Here is a 19,501-nt window from a genome sequence, read left to right on the forward strand (position 1 = left end):
CTCCAATTTCCAGCTAGAAAAGAAGGAAAGCCTGAAGTCTTCACAGTCAATATGAATCTCTAGAGGTTTTTAATGCACTATATCTTCTGCCCCTGACCGATCCAATTCTCAGATCTAGTAAAGGAGATATTCTGCCTTGATTCCAGTGAATCCCCAATGCACAGGCTGTCCCAGGCCAAAGAGTAGCCAGCCTCCATATTCCAGGTGTATAGTGAGGCCAGTGACAAAAAAGCCACCTGAGCCTCAGAGTCCTGCGTGGACCTAGTGCAGTAACCAGGAGGGCAGGGAAACCCACTTCTCCGGGAGGGCCCTGCTGTGGGTGTACCAGCTTTATCCCGGCACTGCCATTATTTTTAGCTTTTGTGGTTTGGCTCATATAACAGTAAAATGAAGGGATATGACCTGATGTAAGGACATAATTTTAAAGCACCACAATCTGAAACACGATAGTAAAACATCTACGTTTAGACACTATAAATTGTTATTTTCCCAGTCACAAAATATAATGGCATTGTCTCTCTATAAATCAGAAAGAGGGAGGATTGTTTTCAGCTTGTATTTGTGTCTACAGGTGTTTGAAAAAGACTGGGTCTTATCAGCATTTCAACATTCAGGTTAATGTCCCATTTTTCTTTTTTTTTCTTTCTTTTTTTCTGTTTCTTTCTTTCTTTTTTCTTTTTTTTTTGAGACAGAATCTTGCTCTGTCACCAGGCTGGAGTGCAGTGGCTCAGTCTCGGGTCACTGTAACCTCCGCCTCCCAGGTTCAAGCGATTCTCCTGCCTCAGCCTCCCAAGTAGCTAGGATTACTGGCACATGCCACCATGCCCAGCTAATTTTTGTATTTTTAGTAGAGACGGGATTTCACCATGTTGGCCAGGATGGTCTCCATCTCTTGACCTCGTGATCCACCCGCCTTGGCCTCTCAAAGCGCTGGGATTACAGGCGTGAGCCACCATGCCCGACCAATGTCCCATTTTTCTATTAATCTTTATTAAATGCTATAACAGTATTTAGATAAAGAACAAAATTTTTGAGGGATGACTATTATTACGAAAAACAAACAAAGCAACTGGATACGTGAGTTAGTGTGATCCTAGTTCTAACACATAACATATGCAGAGAGACGAAATGTTTTCCCACGCATGCCAGCATGTGGTTATCAGCACCTTGCGCTATGACAAAACAAAATGCCACACATTCTGGAACAACTCACGGCACTGACTTGTTTGTCAAACAAACGACAGACATTCAAGACTTTAGGATGCATCTGCTGTTCAGCACCTTTGCACCGGGTGCCGCATGCATCTGTATCTGTCCAGTACCTGGCAGGCTGCACAGCGCTCCTAGCTACAGTGGGGCTAGGAAGTCTCGCCATTACAGGGTGGGTGCCCCCAGAACACGAAGCGGGGATAGGTTCACTTTAAAAGCAATTGCCAAAGAGGAAACATTCATAAGGAGAGAGAAGAAAAGAAGCATTAAGGACAGCATAGTTTTAAATTCAGAAACGTTAAATCAAAAATTTTAACAGAATATTTTGCTAATTATTTTTGGGGAGAAAAATCACGAAAGAACTTGAAAAGCAAATACAAACTCAGGAAATAAGAGATAGTGGCTACCCAAAGCAAATGGGGTAAGAATAGGTGTTCAGAGCTGGGAGGGTTTACTCTGTCTTGAGAATACATGTCTTGGTGTAAAAAAAAATAATAATTCAAAGAAGCAAATATTAGCTATCCAAAAATCAGTAGATTATGTCTGTGTTTTAGAATATTGTTTTCAATCTAATTTTTTTCTTTCTTTTTTTTTTTTTTTTGGAGATGGAGTCTGGCTCTGTCACCAGGCTGGAGTGCAGTGGCATGATCTTGGCTCACTGCAACCTCCACCTCCCGGGGTCAAGCGTTTCTCCTGCCTCAGCCTCCCGAGTAGCTAGGATTACAGGTGCGCGCCACCATGCCCAGTTAATTTTTGTATTTTTGTTAGCGATGAGGTTTCACCGTGTTAGCCAGGATGGTCTTGATCTCTTGACCTTGTGATCCACCCGTCTCAGCCTCCCAAAGTGCTGGGATAACAGGCATAAGCCACTGCGCCCGGCCTTTTTTTTTTTTTTTTTTTGACAGAGTCTCACTTTGTTGCCCAGGCTGGAATGCAGTGGCGCCATCTCGGCTCACTGCAGCCTCCACCTCCTGGGTTCAAGCAGTTCTCCTGCCTCAGCCTCCCGAGTAGCTGGGATTACAGGCGTGCGCCACCATGCCCGGCCAATATTTTTGTAATTTTTAGTAGGGATGGGGTTTCACCATGTTGGCCGGGCTGGTCTTGAACTCCTGACCTCAGGTGATCCACCCACCTCTGCCTCCCAAAGTGCTGGGATTACAGGTGTGAGCCACTGTGCCCGGCCTCAATCTACTTTTTAAAAGTATCAGTGTTCTTATACAATCTATAGGCACATCAAGGTAGATTTATTGCGCCTTAAAATGGGATTCATTTTTCTTATATTTACCGTTTTGCTCCCATGGGTGTCTGCCTATTATTTTACACCAGCCATTCAAATATTTCTTTTTTAAAAAACAAACTGATTTGCAAGGAGTTCCTAATGAGTGCGAGGATATACTTAGCTACAAATATACCAAGAAACTGAGGAACAACTGGGGGAGGAACTGCAGGCAGCTGATCTAACAGTAGGTCCACAGAACGGGGCACTGACATAAAGGCCTTTTGGGATGTCAATAACCTAATGGGATGAACTTTTTTTTTTTTTTTTTTTTCCAGGAAGGGTGTCTGTGTGTCCGAGGCAAGCACAAAACCAATTAACAACATCAACAACAAAACTAGGCTGGGTACAGTGGCTCACGCCTGTAGCTCCAGCACTTTGGGAGGCTGAGGTGGGAGGATTGCTTGAGCCCAGGAGTTTAAGATCAGGCTGGGCAACATGGCAAAACCCCATCTCCACAAAAAATACAAAAATTAGCCAGGTGTGGTGGTTGGGCCTATAGTCCCAACTACTTGGGAGGCTGAGGTTGGAGGGTCAATTGAGCCCAGGAGGTTGAGGCTGTAGTGAGCCAAGATGGCGCACTGCATTCCAGCCTGAGTAACAGAGTGAGACACTGCCTCAAAAAAACAAACAACCCCCCCTGCAAAAATAATAAAATTTTTCACTTGATCGAAGCAATGATCTCTGAATGAACTACTCTGGGAAATTAATTCTGAATATATTGAAACATATTATTCAAAACGAACTTCCAATTGTTTGGAAAGTTATCAAACTGCAATTTAATTTTTAGAAATTTCTGGCAATTAATCCCAGCACTTTGGGAGGCTGAGGCAGGTGGATCACCTGAGGTCAGGAGTTTGAGACCAGCCTGGCCAACATGGTGAAACCCCGTCTCTACTAAAAATACAAAAATTAGCTGAATGTGGTGGCACACGCCTGTAATCTCAACTACTCAGGAGGTGGAGGCAGGAGAATCGCTTGAACCCAGGAGGTGGAGGTTGCAGTGAGCCGAGATCATGCCACTGCACTCCATTCTGGGTGACAGAGCAAGACTCTGTCTCAAAAAAAAAAAGAAAAAAGAAAAAAGAAAAGAGATTTCTGGCAATTAAGAACAAAACAAACCCTTATCTTTTAGAGGGGCGTACTGGGATATTTATGGATGAAATGGTAAGACCTCTAGTGTTTGTCTGAAAATAGCGCAGGAGGAAACGGGAAATGAATGGGACATGGGCTGAGCATCACCCGCCAGGAGGGGGCCAGAAGCAGATGACCGTGGAAGCTGGGGTTTCATCACAGCAATCCACCAAGTTTCACGTTTCTATTTTCCGTTGTCAAAGAGATCTTTAAAATATCAATATGCAGAGACAGATACAAAATAGAACAAAAACTCCTTTCAAGTTTTTCTAGAAGATACACATCCCATTACAAAGTTTAGAGATACCACAGTAAACAAAATCCCTTAGTGCTAACTTCTCTGTGGCTTCTAGCTAAACCACCTCCTCCCCAATGCCTCATTTTCATTGAACACTCTTTAAATGTATTTTTTTAAAAAAAGACATTATAGCCAAGGCTGAGAAGTCCTGTGGGCACTTACGTGGCTGCGATGACCACCTCCTCAGTGGTGATGGGCTGGGTGAGGGACCTGTCCTGCAAACGGCGTAGCCTCTGCTCCACAGCTGTGTTTCTCGAGCGTCGCTTTGGAACACTTTGTTCATCAAAAGATTTTTCCATCTCCTAAGATTAGAAATATTGTGGAACCCTTATAAATTCAAGGAAAGAGCTGGGCATGGTGGCTCACGCCTGTAATCCCAGCACTTTGGGAGGCTAAGGAGGGAAGATTGCTGGAGGCCAAGAGTTCAAGACCAGCCTGGGCAACAAAGTGAGACCCCCCCATCTCTACAAAAAATGCATAAATTAGCCAGGCATGCTGGCACAGGCCTGTAGTCCCAGCTACTTGGGAGGCTGAGGTGGGAACATCACTTGAGCCTGGGAGGTTGAGGCTGCAGTGAGCCATGATCGCATTGCTGCACTCAACCCTGAGTGAGAGAGTGAGACCCTATCTCTAAAAAAAATTAAAAATAACAAAGAAATTCAAGGAAAGGAAATGGGGGCAGTAAAAATTCTTTACTTTGTTCTCCTACAGGACTTACAGGAGGGGTCACCAATGAGCACCTCGTATCGTTGTCACAAGTGTACACTCATGCTGTGTCCATGAGGTGGCCACAACCAGCCAAAGATTAGGAAGAGAACAACAGGTGGGCCAGAGGCAGGAGGGCCTTAGCATGCCCAGAGGTGCATGAAGTAGGCTGGGTCCACAAGATTCTCCCTCCCTAAGGCTTACAATTTTTATTTTTTTTGAGATGGGGGTCTCACTATGTTGCCCAGGCTGGTCTCAAACTCCTGGCCTCAAGTGATCCTCCTGCCTTGGCCTCTCAAGTAGCTGGGATTACTGCACCCAGTAGGGATCTGTATTCAAGCACGTCAGCACGGCTTACCCTGAAAAGCAACCTCTTGGCGGCGACGCTCAGCTTGGCTCGTTCATCCACCTTTTCTTCATCTGCAAAAAGCCACAAATTAAAAACTGGACATCATTAGAAAAGGTTAAGTTCGGTCTCCAAAATGTCTTTCAGGGCTGACCTGGAAATCTTTGAATACAACAATAGGTGCACTAAAATAATAATTGGTGGTAGTTTCCCCTTGCAGGGAGCCCATTCTTTCTGCTCAGTGAAAAGGTACTAATTTCCCTTGCAATTCAACCCAGCCAAACCAAAGCAAACTCTGTCCAGGGATTTCTACTCTAACGTTTGTCCGATCGAGATTTCATGAATATATTTTATGGGGGGAATTTTTTTTAGTTTTAAATAGTAGCAGCAGCACAACAAGAAGAACCTGCTCCTTTGGTTTGAATTAGTTGTTTTCACATTGGTCACTGTATGATTCTCTAACTGCTCTCAAAAAGAAGGGAAAGCTCGTCTGAAAATTTCAACTAGATTTTATTATATTCACAGAACGAAAACCTGCAGCAAAGGGAGACATTGATATGCTTCATCATCTTACTCTCTCAAAAAGCCAAAAATCTTATTATTAAATCCCGTCTAGATGAGATAATAAAGAAGAAAAAAAAGGGAAACAGGTACTTGCCATCGACAGTTGGCGTTTCTGAATGTGAAGCGCACCTAGGAAAGACATTAGCAAATAATAATAATACATTAGCAGGCGGGAGCAGAAGATCGAAATAAAACATCATATTGAAAGTAAAAATAAAAATGCAATTAAATTCTTTTAAGAAGTAACCTCCTGGTAGCAATTCTAGTTGTGAAAACACACATACAGTTGTGAAGTGACACTGTGGAGCGTGTGTGCACACAATCCCAGCCAAGTACACACCCCGTGGAGAGAGATCAGGCACAAGAACAACTTGTTAAACACCACTGATGACAATTTTCTAGACAAATCTTACCATTTCTATATGCCATTTCTACTATTTCTATAGTATAAAACTCAAATACAATAAGTAGATGAACATTTAGAAAATGAACATAAAATTCCTCAGTTATTTTCCCTGTAAAATCTGGTGAATATGCAATCTGGGATCTAATTTAACAAGAAGGTAAAAAGTATTAAAAACATTAAATGAAAAACAATATTTCTTACTTCTTATCATCTGAATGCAATGTAAAATTGTGTATGTATCATAATACCACTGTAAAGGCTAACATTCTTTAAAAAGACTTTTAAATAAGCCAAATAAATAACGCTTATAGGTTAGATGGAAGAATTACGGAATCGCCAACATCCTATATAAATAGCATCAAGACCGTCAGTGTGGTAAAACTCCTGTGTCATTGCCACGTTCCTGGACCAGGAAACTGCACATACGCATGCCTACCTATCCGATTCCTTTCGTTCTGCTGAAGTTATAGGTTGGGTTCTAAATCTCTCGGAAGTTTTTCTACTTTCACCAGGAGAAAAATAGCGTCTTGGTTTCCGGGACCCTCTCTCCCGTTCCACACTGGTGGGCAAGCCAGGTCCTTCGGCCGACCTCTCCACCCGTGATTTGCTTTGAGAATCAAAGGGCAGAGAGTATAAGGAAGGCAAACGAAGACAGAGAAAGAGAAGACGGCAAAGGATTATGCATCTCTGTGAGTCAAGGCACAGACACCACCAAACCCCTCTTCATGCCTCTACCATGCACGTAAGGAAGGAGACATTCCAGAAACCCAGTCTGCTTAGTTCCCCATTAGTAGGCAGAAGCAGAGTAGTAGTTTTTGAGCCATTTTCCGCATAGTCGCCCTGCACACACTTGTGAGCTAAGCTAATATGATTCAATGCAGAACACAACACAGGTCGAGGAGTGAATCATTCTGCCAGGGACGTGCAAGTGACACAGCTGGAGGGTGTGTGAAGCATCACCTACAGTTCAGGTCTCCTGCAGGCGTTGGCAGATGCCAGGAACGCACTTCGGAGCTGGGCGACAGAGACCTTTGTGTCCAGCATGCTGATCTCCCCATAGGGCCCTTCGGTCTTGGAGCTGGGCAGCTCCAGCTCTCTCCTGGAAGCTGGGTCCTTATACTTCAAGGCCTGGAGCTGAGGGGGGCCTGTGAAATCTGACAGAGAGCGGGTGCGGACCTTGCGCTTTTTCGAGGCTTCCTTGTTGTGACCAGTTGGTTTGGTGTCTTGGGACACAGGCTCACTTTGAATGTAGAGAACCATCTCGCTCCTGCCTGTCCTCTCAGTGGGCTGGTGCTGAGCTTGAGGGGGGTGTGCCACGTTTTCCAGTTCCTTCTGATGCTCTAAGGTGACTGTGCTCACAGCAGGCTTACCAAAGTCCTCATTTCTAGAGGGATCTTCTGGGCTTCTCACAAGCCCATCACCCTCCAAAGCCAGTAGGGTTTTCTTGCTTTGCTCAAGAGCTTCAGTGAAGAGCACATCTTCTTCTTTTTCTTCTCCTTCTCCTTCTTCTTCTTCTTCTTCTGCTTTTGACTCGCAGATATGGAGAACTGGGCTATCCCTTCCGTCACCTTCTAGAACCGTCAAGGTGGGAGGTTTGGGGACATTCTGGGTGGCTGATGCTACCCAGCTACACTCAGATACATTTTCTGGGGTTTCTGGCGTCACCAGCTTGGCGGTGTGACCGGTATCTGCAGGTTGGACATAGCCACGAATTGGCTGTCGTGTAGAGCCTGCTGCCTTGCTGGGGACCCTATCAAAGGCCGAGTGCTCAGAATGAAATGACACGTAATGGACTGGCGCTGGCTGGTGTCTCCTCTGAGTTACGGACTCTGAGGCGAGTTCAGGGCTGTTTCGAGCACTTTCCTCTTTCACCAATTTTTCTCTAACTTTAACTCTTTAAGAAAGAAAAAGGATTTAAGTTGCAAAGTGCAGTAACAGCCTCACAGGAGGAAAGCATGCGTAGATCACAGATTACCAGTGAATGGAAACTGACCCAAGAGAGAATAACTTGTGAAAAAGCATTTTGGTGTCTAATGTCAACTACTTGTGAGATGATCCTGAGTTGAGTTTCCAATTTGCATATGTATGCCCGGGAGGTGCAAAACTAACTCTACCCCTTGTAAAAACCGGCAGGGGTCAGATGCTATCCTGGGGGAGAATGGGTCCCTTCTGACTAAATAAATACCCAGAAGCCACAGAAAAAATGCATTAATATCCACCACCAGCATGCATTAGGGCATGGTGAGTCTGGTGCCTTGAATCAGTAAGCTTTCCTCATGCACGGATGCAGAGGTCCAGAACACGGAGTGTGGGGGAAGGTTCCTGGCCTACAGACACCTATTGATCAAATGTTGTAATTTCATTGTCGCCTGAAAATGTAAGAGCACTCACGATTATTTATGCTTTTTATTTAGTTTCAGATACAACAATCGCCTCTCTTTTAAAGCACTCAACTAGACATTCACAAGCTTTTTCATGCAATGCAGAGTATATTCATTCATTCAGAAGGCACGTGGCCAGTTTGGGCATCATTATGAATAATTCTAGCACCAAAAGAATGTTAGAGAAAAGATAGTTGCTGAGAGAACTAATGAAGTGAACATTTCCCACCACCATCCCCCTGTCCTGCTGTTATGCTCTTAGTTAAAAATGAATCCCAAAAGAGAGGCCAGGCCCTGGGGCTCAATGCCTGTAATCGCAACCTTTTGGGAGGCCTGGGCAGGAGGATCATTTGAGGCCAGGAGTTTGAGATCAGTTTGGGCAACATAGTGAGATCTTGTCTCTACAAAAGTAAAAAAACAATAGCTAGGTGCAGTGGCGTGTGCCTGTAGTCCCAGCTACTTAGGAGGCTGAGGCAGGAGGCCCACTTGAATCCAGGAGTCTGAGGCTGCAGTGAGCTATGATTGTACAGCTACACTCCAGCATAGGCAACAGAGAGAGGCTCTGTCCCTAAAAAACAAAAATAAAATAAAAAATAAGGAGATTGCTCCAGTTGTTTCTAAAGTTATTCAATATCTGAGAGCAAAACTGACATCCTTTTCAAAAGCTACATACCTTTTTCCATTACTGCAAAACAAAGAAACCAAGAGCTCTGGCTGTGGGGTCAGAAGAGACCTCTGCTCAGATCCTGGCTCAGTCAGGTCGAGCTGTGTAGTGTTGGGCAACTCACCTGCCCTTAGTAAGCCTCAGTTGCTTTACCTTTTAAATGGAAATAATAGTGACATAATGTAGTGTGACATTTGCAAAGCACATGGCTTAGCGCTTAGCAAAGAGTAAATGTTTAATAGTGTTATCTAGTTCTTATTTTTGCTTTTTGAAGTACCATGTAGTGGGAAAGGAGACACAATTTCAACTACTTGAGAATGGAAAACTGATTAGGGCTCAGCTTTAAAAAGTAAAGAGGGCTTTTGGAGTGGGAAAAGGGATTTCTTGCAGGGAGAGGAATGTAGACCCTTTACTTAAGCTTAATTGGCAAAAGTAATTATTTATGATGTGCACTGTATGGAAAAGAATAGTTTATTTAATGATAAGTGCACCCTGCTAAATTTGATAAAAACTGCCATATATTTTTTTAACATAAGAGGCAGGGTATCTATATAAGCGTCATTAAAGGACAATCCACACAGACGCACATAGAGGTGGTGACTATGAACAACTCAGGAAAAGAAAACATTCTGGGTTGTTATTTTTCCCAGAGATGAGCCAGTGTTGGAGGTTTTCATACTTAAAACGTTTGTTAATCAAAAAGAGACTGAAGCGCGGTTCCAGTTCTCCTGTGGAATGCGTGCTTCTGATCAGAGACAATCTGAATGTTGTCCTCAGCCAAGAACAAAGTGACTGTCAGAAGCTCTGTGTGGGGAGCTTTGTCCTTCCATGACTTACTCATTCTGACTCCTTCCGCCTCTCCCTGCCCCCAGTCTTAAAAATGAAATGATAGGGGGTTTTGTTTGCTTTAAAAACCACATGCCCTAAATTTAACTGTTGAAAATTAACTTCTGGTTTAGAGATGAGGAGATATGAAAGCAAGGAGGCTGGAAGGGTTGGGAGCAGTGGGGAGCTGAGCAGATGGGACGCGGGCTAGTGAGTCCAGCTCCGGAGAGGAGCCCAGGGCCTGGCTGGGTGCTCACTACTGCCCCTCACTGGCCAATCCTATGTGAGCTGGTGAGAAGGGAAAAGCAAGAGGTGAAGTAAAAGGTTTGTCAATCAAGAAAGATTGACAAAGATTGAAAAAGAGGGGGAAGGAGAGATACTATTAGCATGGATTAGGGCATGTGGAGGAGAAAAGCAAATGATTAGAAAGTAACTTCCACATGATTTTCAAGTGCACTGGTATTAAAGAAGGCAAGAGGAGAGTGGGTGTTAGCTGATGTGCGGTCAGGCAGGAAGAAGCAACACTCATGCACACAAGCCCCAGAGGGCCGGCGTGCGGGTACCTGGATGGCCAGTTGATAAGTGAAGGTGTGTCCCCTTCGGAATCTTTCTGGAGAAACCACTCATGTTTGGGTTTCCCTGTACTATTGTGTACAAAAAACAAAACCAGATAATCTCTATTAAAATGTCAACATATACACAGACTTTACCATAACTTAAAACCTAAAGGCTGATTTTTATTAAAAATAATCCTCACTTATATGTGGGAGTTAAACATGGAGTACACATGGTCACAAAGAGGGAGCAGCAGACATGAGGCCCACCTGAGGGAGGAGAGAGGCAGGAGGGCGGGGATCGAAACACAACCTGTTGGCTGCTATGCTTATTACCTGGGTGACAAAATATTTCATACACCAAAGCCTTGTGACAATTTACCTATATAACAAATCTGCACATGTACCCCTGAACCTAAATTAAAACTTAAAAAAATAAACAAATAGGAATATTGTAGGAAAAAAAAGAATAATTCTGGCTGTTGAAAATGTATAAGCACATTTTGCTATAGAGTTTATATTCACTTCATGGAGTTTCCAGGACATGTGGCTCACTACTAAAATCAAGAGGTAAAAATAAATGTATCTAAGGCCATCAAATCATGTGTTTTCCCAAGTAATTTTAAATTATTAGAAAGCAGTCTGTTGGCTGGGTGCAGTGGCTCACGCCTGTAATCCCAGCACTTTGGGAGGCCGGGTGGGTGGATGATCTGAGGTTAGGAGTCCAAGACCAGCCTGGCCAACATGGTGAAACCCTGTCTCTACTAAAAATACAAAAAATTAGCCGGGTGTGGTAGTAGGCACCAGTAATCTCAGCTACTTGGGAGGCTGAGGCAGGAGAATTGCTGGAACCTGGGAGGTGGAGGTTGCAGTGAGCCAAGATCATGCCATTGCACTCCAGCCCGGGCGACAACAGCAGGACTCTGTCTCAAACAAAAAAAAAAAAAAAAAAAAGAATGGAGTCTGTTATAGTCACACTCTGCCCACAAATACCAGGCAATTCTCTTGTAAGCAGCTGACTAAAAGTAAAAGGTAATCTAATTTCCATAAGTTTTGCAGTGACACATTGGTAAATAGCCTAATATAAAAATAGCATCCATGTAAAACAACACATTTCAAATAAAGAAGATAATTAAAATAAATAAAAATAAAATAAATCAATGGGATCACATTTTTAGTTGCTATTACACATGTTCCTTTTATAATTATCACTGAATAATGCGACCAACACAAGAGTTACAAGTACTAATTCAGGTCCATTCTGCTGATATTTATTGAGCTCCTAGTATGTGCAAGTAATGAGCTAAGGAATGACGAAAATGAATCATAAATCAACATAGCCATTAAAAACCTTAAACCGCAGGTAGGCTAGGTAATATATAATCCACACATTCATTCCTCAACACACGATTGAGTATGATGCCAAGCAGAATGTGAACGAGTAATTACACCAGGCTGAAGGTATTTTAGAGAAACATCATGGGTAAGGACAACCTTGTTTTAACAATGTAAAGCAAGTCACATGAGGAACACTCAGATTACTGCCCTGTCTCCTCTTACCATGTAGAAAGAAAAAAAGGAAATTCTACAGGCTAGTTACAATGTTTACCAGCTCAAAACTTTACGAGCCTATCTGCAAGAATTTTTCAACACCAGGCTGGAAACATATTGCAGCTCAAAAAGCAATTTCTAAAAGAAAATAAAAGTTTTAATCAACTTAATTTTCTAAAATCATTTTGGTTTGAGTTTTGGTTGGAGGGGACAGGCAGGTACCTGGCACAACTATTGTACATCTTGCTGTAACCACTGACCTCTATCTCAGTTTAGGCTTGGACTGATCTGTTTCTCCAGTAAGATCCTCCAGCCTTGCTACTCCTAAAACTATCACCCCACCTCCCAATCCTCTGCATCACATCAATTTTGCCCACAGCAAATAAAAAGTTAAGATGTATGTAAAGTCATTTCATTAAAAATATAAAGGGTCCAATTTATCAACTTTTATTTGATAGGAAGAGTTTGGCTCATTGCCTGCAGCCAGGAACGAAGGCAGCGCAACTCAGTCCAGTGTGCAGAGGGGAAGAGGGGACAGCGGACGCCTGCTGTTGGAAATGACATCAAGTTCCTATAACGAATCTGCCGCCTTCACAGGGTTATGTTTAGGCTGAATGCTTTCTATATAATAGAGGGCTTTGTAAACAAAGTGCAATACAACTTTTTGAACATGACCTTCACCGACAAGACTAAAACTTGGTCAGCATCACCATCAAACTCCATCAAGGGCTTGTGTAAGAATGTTGGGTTAGCATTTATAAAATGGAAATCCCACACAGACACAGGGGACTTACTGGGCTCTATTTGCTTATTACACCTGAGATATGAAACCAGCCAAAAACCAAAGGACTACCGCCAGGGTGGTGAATACTCAAAGTCTGAGTATATGGACAGTCTCTGACTTAAAATGGTTCAATGTAAGATTTATTGACTTTAAGATGTTGCGGAAGTGATAGGCATTCAGGAGAGCCTGTGCTTGGAATTGTGAATTCTGTTCTTTTCCTGGGCTGGTGGTGTGTGGTGCGATGCTCCCCTGCGATGCTGGGCAGAGGCAGTGAGCCGCCGCTCCCAGATCGCCACCAGCCACACAACCATGAGGGGAACGACTCATCTCCATAGTGTGCTGCATGGCCAGACGGTTTTGTCCAATCCAAGCTAATGTGAGTGTTCTGAGCATATCTAAGGTAGGTTGGGTGTATTAAGTGCATTTTTGACTTAATGTTTCCTTTGTTTTTCTGACTTGCAATATTTTCAAGTTATGATGGATTTATTGGGATGAGACCCCATCGTAAGTTGAGGAACATCTGTAAAATAAATACAAATGTATGTAATAAGAAACAAAGAGGCCAGGTGTGGTGGCTCATGCCTCCTGTAATCCCAGCCCTTTAGGAGGCTGAGGTAGGAGGATCCCTTGAGGCCAGGAGTTCGAGCCAGCCTGAGCAACATAGCAAGACTCTGTTTGTATTTAAAAAATTAAAAAGTTAGTGAATCATGGTGGCATGTGTTTGTAGACCTAGCTACTCAGGAGGCTGAGGCAGGAGGATCCTTTGAGCCCAGGAGTTTGAGGCTGCAGTGAGCTATGATTGCACCACTGCACTCCAGCCTGGGAGACAGAGTGAGACTCGGCCTCTAATAAATAAATAAATAAATAAGTAAATAAATAAATAAAGTATGTGAAGGCATCATGCCTAGGACATAATAAGCCTTTTAAATGCTTTTCTTATCTTCTTCCTTCTTCATAGTCAACACAGTAATGAAAGTTTATGAATTTCTCTTTTTATGTTTTGAAGACATAATACTTATGGAGACCCAATTCAGAAGTCATGTGATTTTCAGCAGGGTGAGTCCAGCCTCACCAGGAGGGCCTGAGTTTGTCTTTAGTACATGTAAAGCGGAGTGATCTAGAAAAGCATTTCTCCAAGTAAGGGTTTCAGGATCCCTGAGGTTGGCTATGACACGTATTTGGGTGAGGTTATCTGCCATCTGAAATGAAAATGAGAGGGATGAGGAGAGGCCTAAATCAGACACCAACAGTGCACAGGCTGTCCTGGGCGCTGCGTAGCAATGATCTCACAGAAGGCAGCCGCTTCTGAGTTGTGCAGCAGCATCTACACTTTCGACACTCCCCTCTTCCGTCTCCCATCTCCCCTATCAGACTTCTTAGCTGAGTTCTCCTCCTCACCCCCAAGATACAGAGCCCCAAGGTGCTCTTGACATTTCAACTTGGATATTTAATAGACGTCTTAAATTTACATGCCCAGAAAATGAACTCTTAACTTCCCTCTGTCCCAACTTGTACTGGAGTCTTCCCTATGCCAAATCCCTGCTTCGAGTTGCCTTGGCCAAAAAATTGAGACTCGCTTTTTACTCCTCTGTTTCTTTCAAACCCCACCCCTACCTTATCAGCAAGTTCTCCTGGGTACCTTCAAAATATAACCTCTTTCTACCACCTGTGCTGCCATCATTCTAGTTCAAGCCACCACCGCCTCTCACATGCGTTACCAAGACGACCTCCTCATTATTCTACCTGTTTTCATCCTGGCCCCACTAAAGTCTATCTTCCGCTTAGCAGCCAGCATAATGCTTTGAAATGTAAGGCAGATGAGTCATTCCTCTTGTTCAAACCCTCCTAGGGCTCAACATATCAATTAGCGCAAACCCCAAAGCCCTTGCGGTGGTTCTAAGGCCCTCCCCGATCTGTGGTCTCACTAACATCATCCCTACCACCTGCCCCTTCCGCTACAGCCCTCTCTCTTCACTAGGATGTGACAGCCTCTGGAGAGAGAGACTTTGTTCACATCTCTTCAGCACTCGGAACTATGTGTGGTGAACAGTAGGTCTCAGATGCTCGTGGAATGATTAACTGATGAATGATAATCTCCACAGCAACTCTATGAGGTCTTCTCATCTCCACAGCAACTTTAAGAGGTCTTCTCGTCTCCATTTTATAGATGCAGATGGTGAGGTGCAAGGGAAAGACATTAACTACCCACGATCACACGACTGGTAATAAAAGGATGGGGCTTGGACCCAGTGCAGCAGGACCCCCCAGCCTGCACCTTCCAGCCTTCCAGAGCGACAAGCTTCCACATTCTGGAAAACGGCTGCTTCCTTGGCTTGAATGGGTAAGAATGAGGTTGGGATGCCAGTGTTCATGGACTCTAAGGTTAAGCAAGGAAGACACCAAGAACTTCCGGGTCACAGCCACAACCCTGACCGGATGTGGATCTCTCTCTAGTGCTGTTTCCACCATCAGCAGAGTTACCCGATTACCTATGAATTCTGCAGAACCCAATTACCTTCTTCCTTTGTTTCTCCAATGAATAATATCAAATCAAAGGAGTCAGGCAGTGGAAGGTTGTGGACTGAGCTTTCCACCTTGGAGCAGCACAGCCTGATCATAATACTGAGGGGTTGGCAAAGAGATGTCCAACTCAGATTTTAAAATATTTCATTCCATCAAAGCACAAAATTTACTTCGGGGGCCCACAGGGCATTCTTTTTGGAGAGATAGTAAAATAGCAGGTGAGATTTTTTAAAAAACATGAACAAAAAGAGAGATCACATCTGTATGGTGGTTATTTTTCTCTTTTATTTTCTCTTCATGTCTTTTAATCTTGTATGACATTATTTCATGAAGTCTTCCTAAATGTTACGCTTAATTATTTTTGATAAATAAGGTTTGGTTAAGAAATTAACAGTGGGAGATTTGCTTTATACAACATAATGAGTTGAACACAGAATACTTACTGTGAGGCTATACCAGTCTTTGCGCATGGAGTCAAGAATCAATTCTGGTGGACAGAGGCACAAGGGATGATGGAAATGTTTCCTATCCTGACTGGGATGATGATTATACATTTACCCAAACTCACCAAGCTGCATCCTTAAAATCTGTGTATTTGATGTAAATTATACCTCATTTAAAAAATATGTCATCGTTGGGTTACAGAGTAAGGACTTCTTGAGTACTGAAAATGTAGCATTTTCTGGGGGCAGAAGCAGGATAAACATGTGAGATAACCAATTTCTTCCAATCTCCCTTTGGGCTAATCTCAATGAAGGCCCGAATGCTGTAACCGCAGCCCAGAAAGGAGGGAGGGAGGAGGTATGTGCAGATAGCACAATTGTCAGAAAATGCTGGCATCTGAGGAAGGTGCGAGGCTGGATTGGCATCCCCTCATCTCCTAATTGGAACCACCACTCCTAGAATAAGGTAATCGGGGACTTGACAGCTTTCATCATGAGACTAGACTAGAATCAGCCATTTGGGGCTGTGGACTCAGTTCACGATGCTCCACAAGTGGCTGATGATTTTCTGCTCACTTATCATGACTCCCATTTACTGTTTAATAATATTTATAAGTAGCCTGACTCAAGACCACATACAAGAACCCCAATCCCAGACAAAGTAGAAAGAGCTTTGTTGTATAAACAAGTGCTGCTCACAGTGTGTTCTGCTTATTGGTGTCCCTGCTCCATGATTAGACAAAAGGCTCTCACCAGAAGGGAAATTAACAACATCGCTAAGCCTGCTGTGTAGTTCAGCTGACATTTTCTTCACAGCATGATTTTCTCAATGAAGGAAACCATACATAATTTACATTCAGGAGCAAGTGTCTCACAGGTTGTGTGCTGATAAACAGTTTGCAGATTGGCTATTTCAAACAGCACTGCTATAGTTTGGTGACACTTTAAGCAAACACAGAAAACAGCAGAACATTCATTCAAAAGTGATTTTCTAGGTCACTTGAAATAGTTGGATATCCCAGTTGCAGTGAAGGAGATATGAAAATGACTAGAGCAAGGTATCTACTCATCTCTTAAAGCTTCTACTAAAGTAATGCTATCACTGCAATCACCCTTACCAGACTTACAGAAGAGCTTAATACCAAACCCACAGTGCCGTGTCTGGAAAAAATCCTTATGAAATTGCTAAAATCCTCTTCCGGGTATGACAGCCATGATCTAGGGTGCGTATTACCATTTGTTGTCTTTTTTTTAAATTTTTAATTTCTGTGGGTACATAGTAAGTGTATGTATTTATGGGGTACCTGAGATGTTTTGATGCAGGCATGCAATGCGTAATAATCACATCACGGAGAATGGGGTATCCATCCCCTTAAGTATTTATTCTTTGTGTCACAAACAATTGAATTATACTTTTAGTTATTTTAAAATGCACAATTATTAGACTATAGTCGCCCTGTTGTGCTAATACAAAGCAGGTCTTATTCATTCTTTCCAACTATTTTTTGTACCCATTAGGTGCTGGACATTTGAATATCCTTCCTACGACATAGGGTGCCTGTGAAGCGGCATCTGTGGGACTCCTCATTTGGCTCATGACCTGTTTCTCCTCTTTTCCCTTCCAGTACAATCATCAGCAACCCAGAAGCCAAACTAATAACATCAGGGCTCCGTTTGCCAAGCTGAGCCAAGCTCCAGCTCTGTCCCTGGGAAACTCACGATACGATAATGAGAGCAGACTGGTGCGAGAGTCTAAACACCACAGAAAGTGGAAGTGACTCCAAAAATGGTCCCAGTTCCTATTAGCCCATTTATGCCTAGTGTTCCATTATTGGAACGCTAAGCATGTGGGAGTTATTTATATTCTACTGCTCAAGGACATCACCAAGGTCTGATTGCAAAAATTCAAAAAATTGCAACCTCAGGCGTACATGGGTTAAGAGAGAGAGAAGTTACCAAAAAACAACAAAACAACCTGGAAAGGTCAAGAAAGCAGGACAGATGGGAAGGTGGACTCTTCTCTGGACACATTTGTCAGTGGCCCTATTAGAAAGAGATACCCAGATGTAACCTGACCACTGCAGGACGCAGGGGGACCATTGCCTACCTGTGCTATTGGCGACTCACTTTCATTAATGTCCCCCAAGATTGGACTAATCACTTTGGCAGTCATATAAAGAACTTGCTGTCAACTAAAACCCTTAGGTCTGTTTCCCACGAACTGCTGTTAAATCAGGTTTCCACAATCTTGAACTTGTGCACTGATTTTTTTTTCCATCTAAATTCAGGACTTTATTAAATTTCACCTTGTTAGTTTCTAACCATTGTTCCAGGTACACATGCTCTCTTGCCTACATGATCCTGTTCTCTTGCTCTCTCTCCCACTCCTTCTTACCTCTCTTCCTCCTCTATCTCTCTCTACTTCCCTTTTACTCATCAAACTTACAATCCTTCCTCCAGAAATCTGATCTAAATACATGCATTTATATGCATGCATTACCTATGGTACTTAAAAAGCCTTGTTCTCATAAACAGACAATTTATTTTGTGGAATCTTGGGGTGAGCCAACCCTTCACAGGGCAGAGGTCACCTACAGAGGGAGAGGCTTATAGGGTTACTGGGGACCAGAACAGAGAAGTGGTGACTTTAGGTGTGTGTATCCAAACTGTTTTGATACAGCAACTGGCTGGCAGAGAATTATATTACCAGGAAATAATAACTCACTCCAAGTTTTCATAAAGGCCAGGGGTTGCCCTTGGGTTGTATCCCTAAGTATATAATAGTATATAATGATCATTAACTCCCTAAAACTCCCAAGGGTCTGCAGACAAAAAGTGCTTCCTGTTACCAAAGTGAAGTCAAATCCAGCACAGTCAAATTAGTTTCTCCATGTGGGTGTCCAGCTCTAATTATATAACAGCTTCTAATTATAAAATGTTAAGAATGGCTATTAACTTCTGAATCTCATTAAAATTAACAGTTAATTTGCTAAAAGTCGCTTGTTTGGAAAAACTGCTAATGACCGTTCTGCAGATATGTACAGGTACAAAATCTCCAAGGACACAGGCTCAAGGACAAAATTTTGCATTTAAAAATCTCACACGCCTTTGAGTTTTTAGCTAGTGTACATAGTAACTAGGGTTTGGGGAGATATATTTACATTTAGTCCAATGAATAGGAATAGTCTGCCAGGCCTGGTGGCTCACGCGTGTAGTCCCAGCACTTTGGGAGGCCAAGGCGGGTGGATCGCTTAACACCAGGAGTTCCAGACCAGCCTGGGCAACATTGTGAAACTCCATCTCTTCCAAAAAATACAAAAATTAGCCAGGCATAGTGGCGTGCACCTGTTAAGTCCCAACTACTCAGGAGGCTGAGGCAGGAGGAACGCTTGAGCCCAGAAAGTCAAGGCTGCAGTGAGATTGTACCACTGCACTCCAGCCTGGGCAACAGAGCGAGACCTATTCTAAAAAAAAAAAAAAAAAAAAAAAAGAATGAGAATTGTCACTTGACAATAAGAACAGGATGAAATAAAAAAAAAAGAGGGAATGACTTACCCATCTATTTTAACAGTTGGGATTCTAGAGTATGGCAGGAAGCACAGGTGTTTGGGGGTACAGGGACTGAAAGGTGAAGCCAGTTCCATTCCAGTAATAGAACAAGCTGTGAGGAGGACCCAGATGTCTGTTCTTTAGAGAGTGGCCCCCAAGATGTATGTTTCTCCATGATGCGCTGTCCTGAATCCCGCAGCCTGTGTCAGAAAACCTGCCTGCTAGTGGACACGGGAGCATGGAAGGTGAAGCACGATGCTCTCCTGCAGACACCTCTCTCAGTGCATGG

The 19,501-nt window shown here is 43.2% G+C and overlaps 1 protein-coding gene across 9 annotated transcripts in view; it reads right to left on the reverse strand.

Moving 5' to 3' along the window:
• SVIL (supervillin) overlaps window positions 1-19,501 on the reverse strand; it is a 190,137-nt gene that overhangs the window by 69,843 nt on the left and 100,793 nt on the right. For 4 of the 9 annotated variants that reach the window (XM_054522130.2, XM_063727519.1, XM_024253316.3 and 1 more), the window contains 6 exons: window positions 10,372-10,452; window positions 6,903-7,832; window positions 6,375-6,545; window positions 5,627-5,661; window positions 4,981-5,042; window positions 4,080-4,219 (listed from right to left, as the gene is read on the reverse strand). In XM_054522130.2, coding sequence (XP_054378105.1) covers window positions 4,080-4,219; window positions 4,981-5,042; window positions 5,627-5,661; window positions 6,375-6,545; window positions 6,903-7,832; window positions 10,372-10,452 — 1,419 coding nt within the window. Of the gene's footprint in view, window positions 1-1,322; window positions 1,419-4,079; window positions 4,220-4,980; window positions 5,043-5,626; window positions 5,662-6,374; window positions 6,546-6,902; window positions 7,833-10,371; window positions 10,453-19,501 lie in introns of all 9 variants that reach the window. The other 5 variants (XM_063727522.1, XM_024253321.3, XM_063727523.1 and 2 more) reach the window with 3 other exon arrangements.

The sequence above is a fragment of the Pongo abelii genome, chromosome 8 (genome assembly GCF_028885655.2).
Source record: "Pongo abelii isolate AG06213 chromosome 8, NHGRI_mPonAbe1-v2.0_pri, whole genome shotgun sequence".
NCBI classification, from domain to species: domain Eukaryota; kingdom Metazoa; phylum Chordata; class Mammalia; order Primates; family Hominidae; genus Pongo; species Pongo abelii.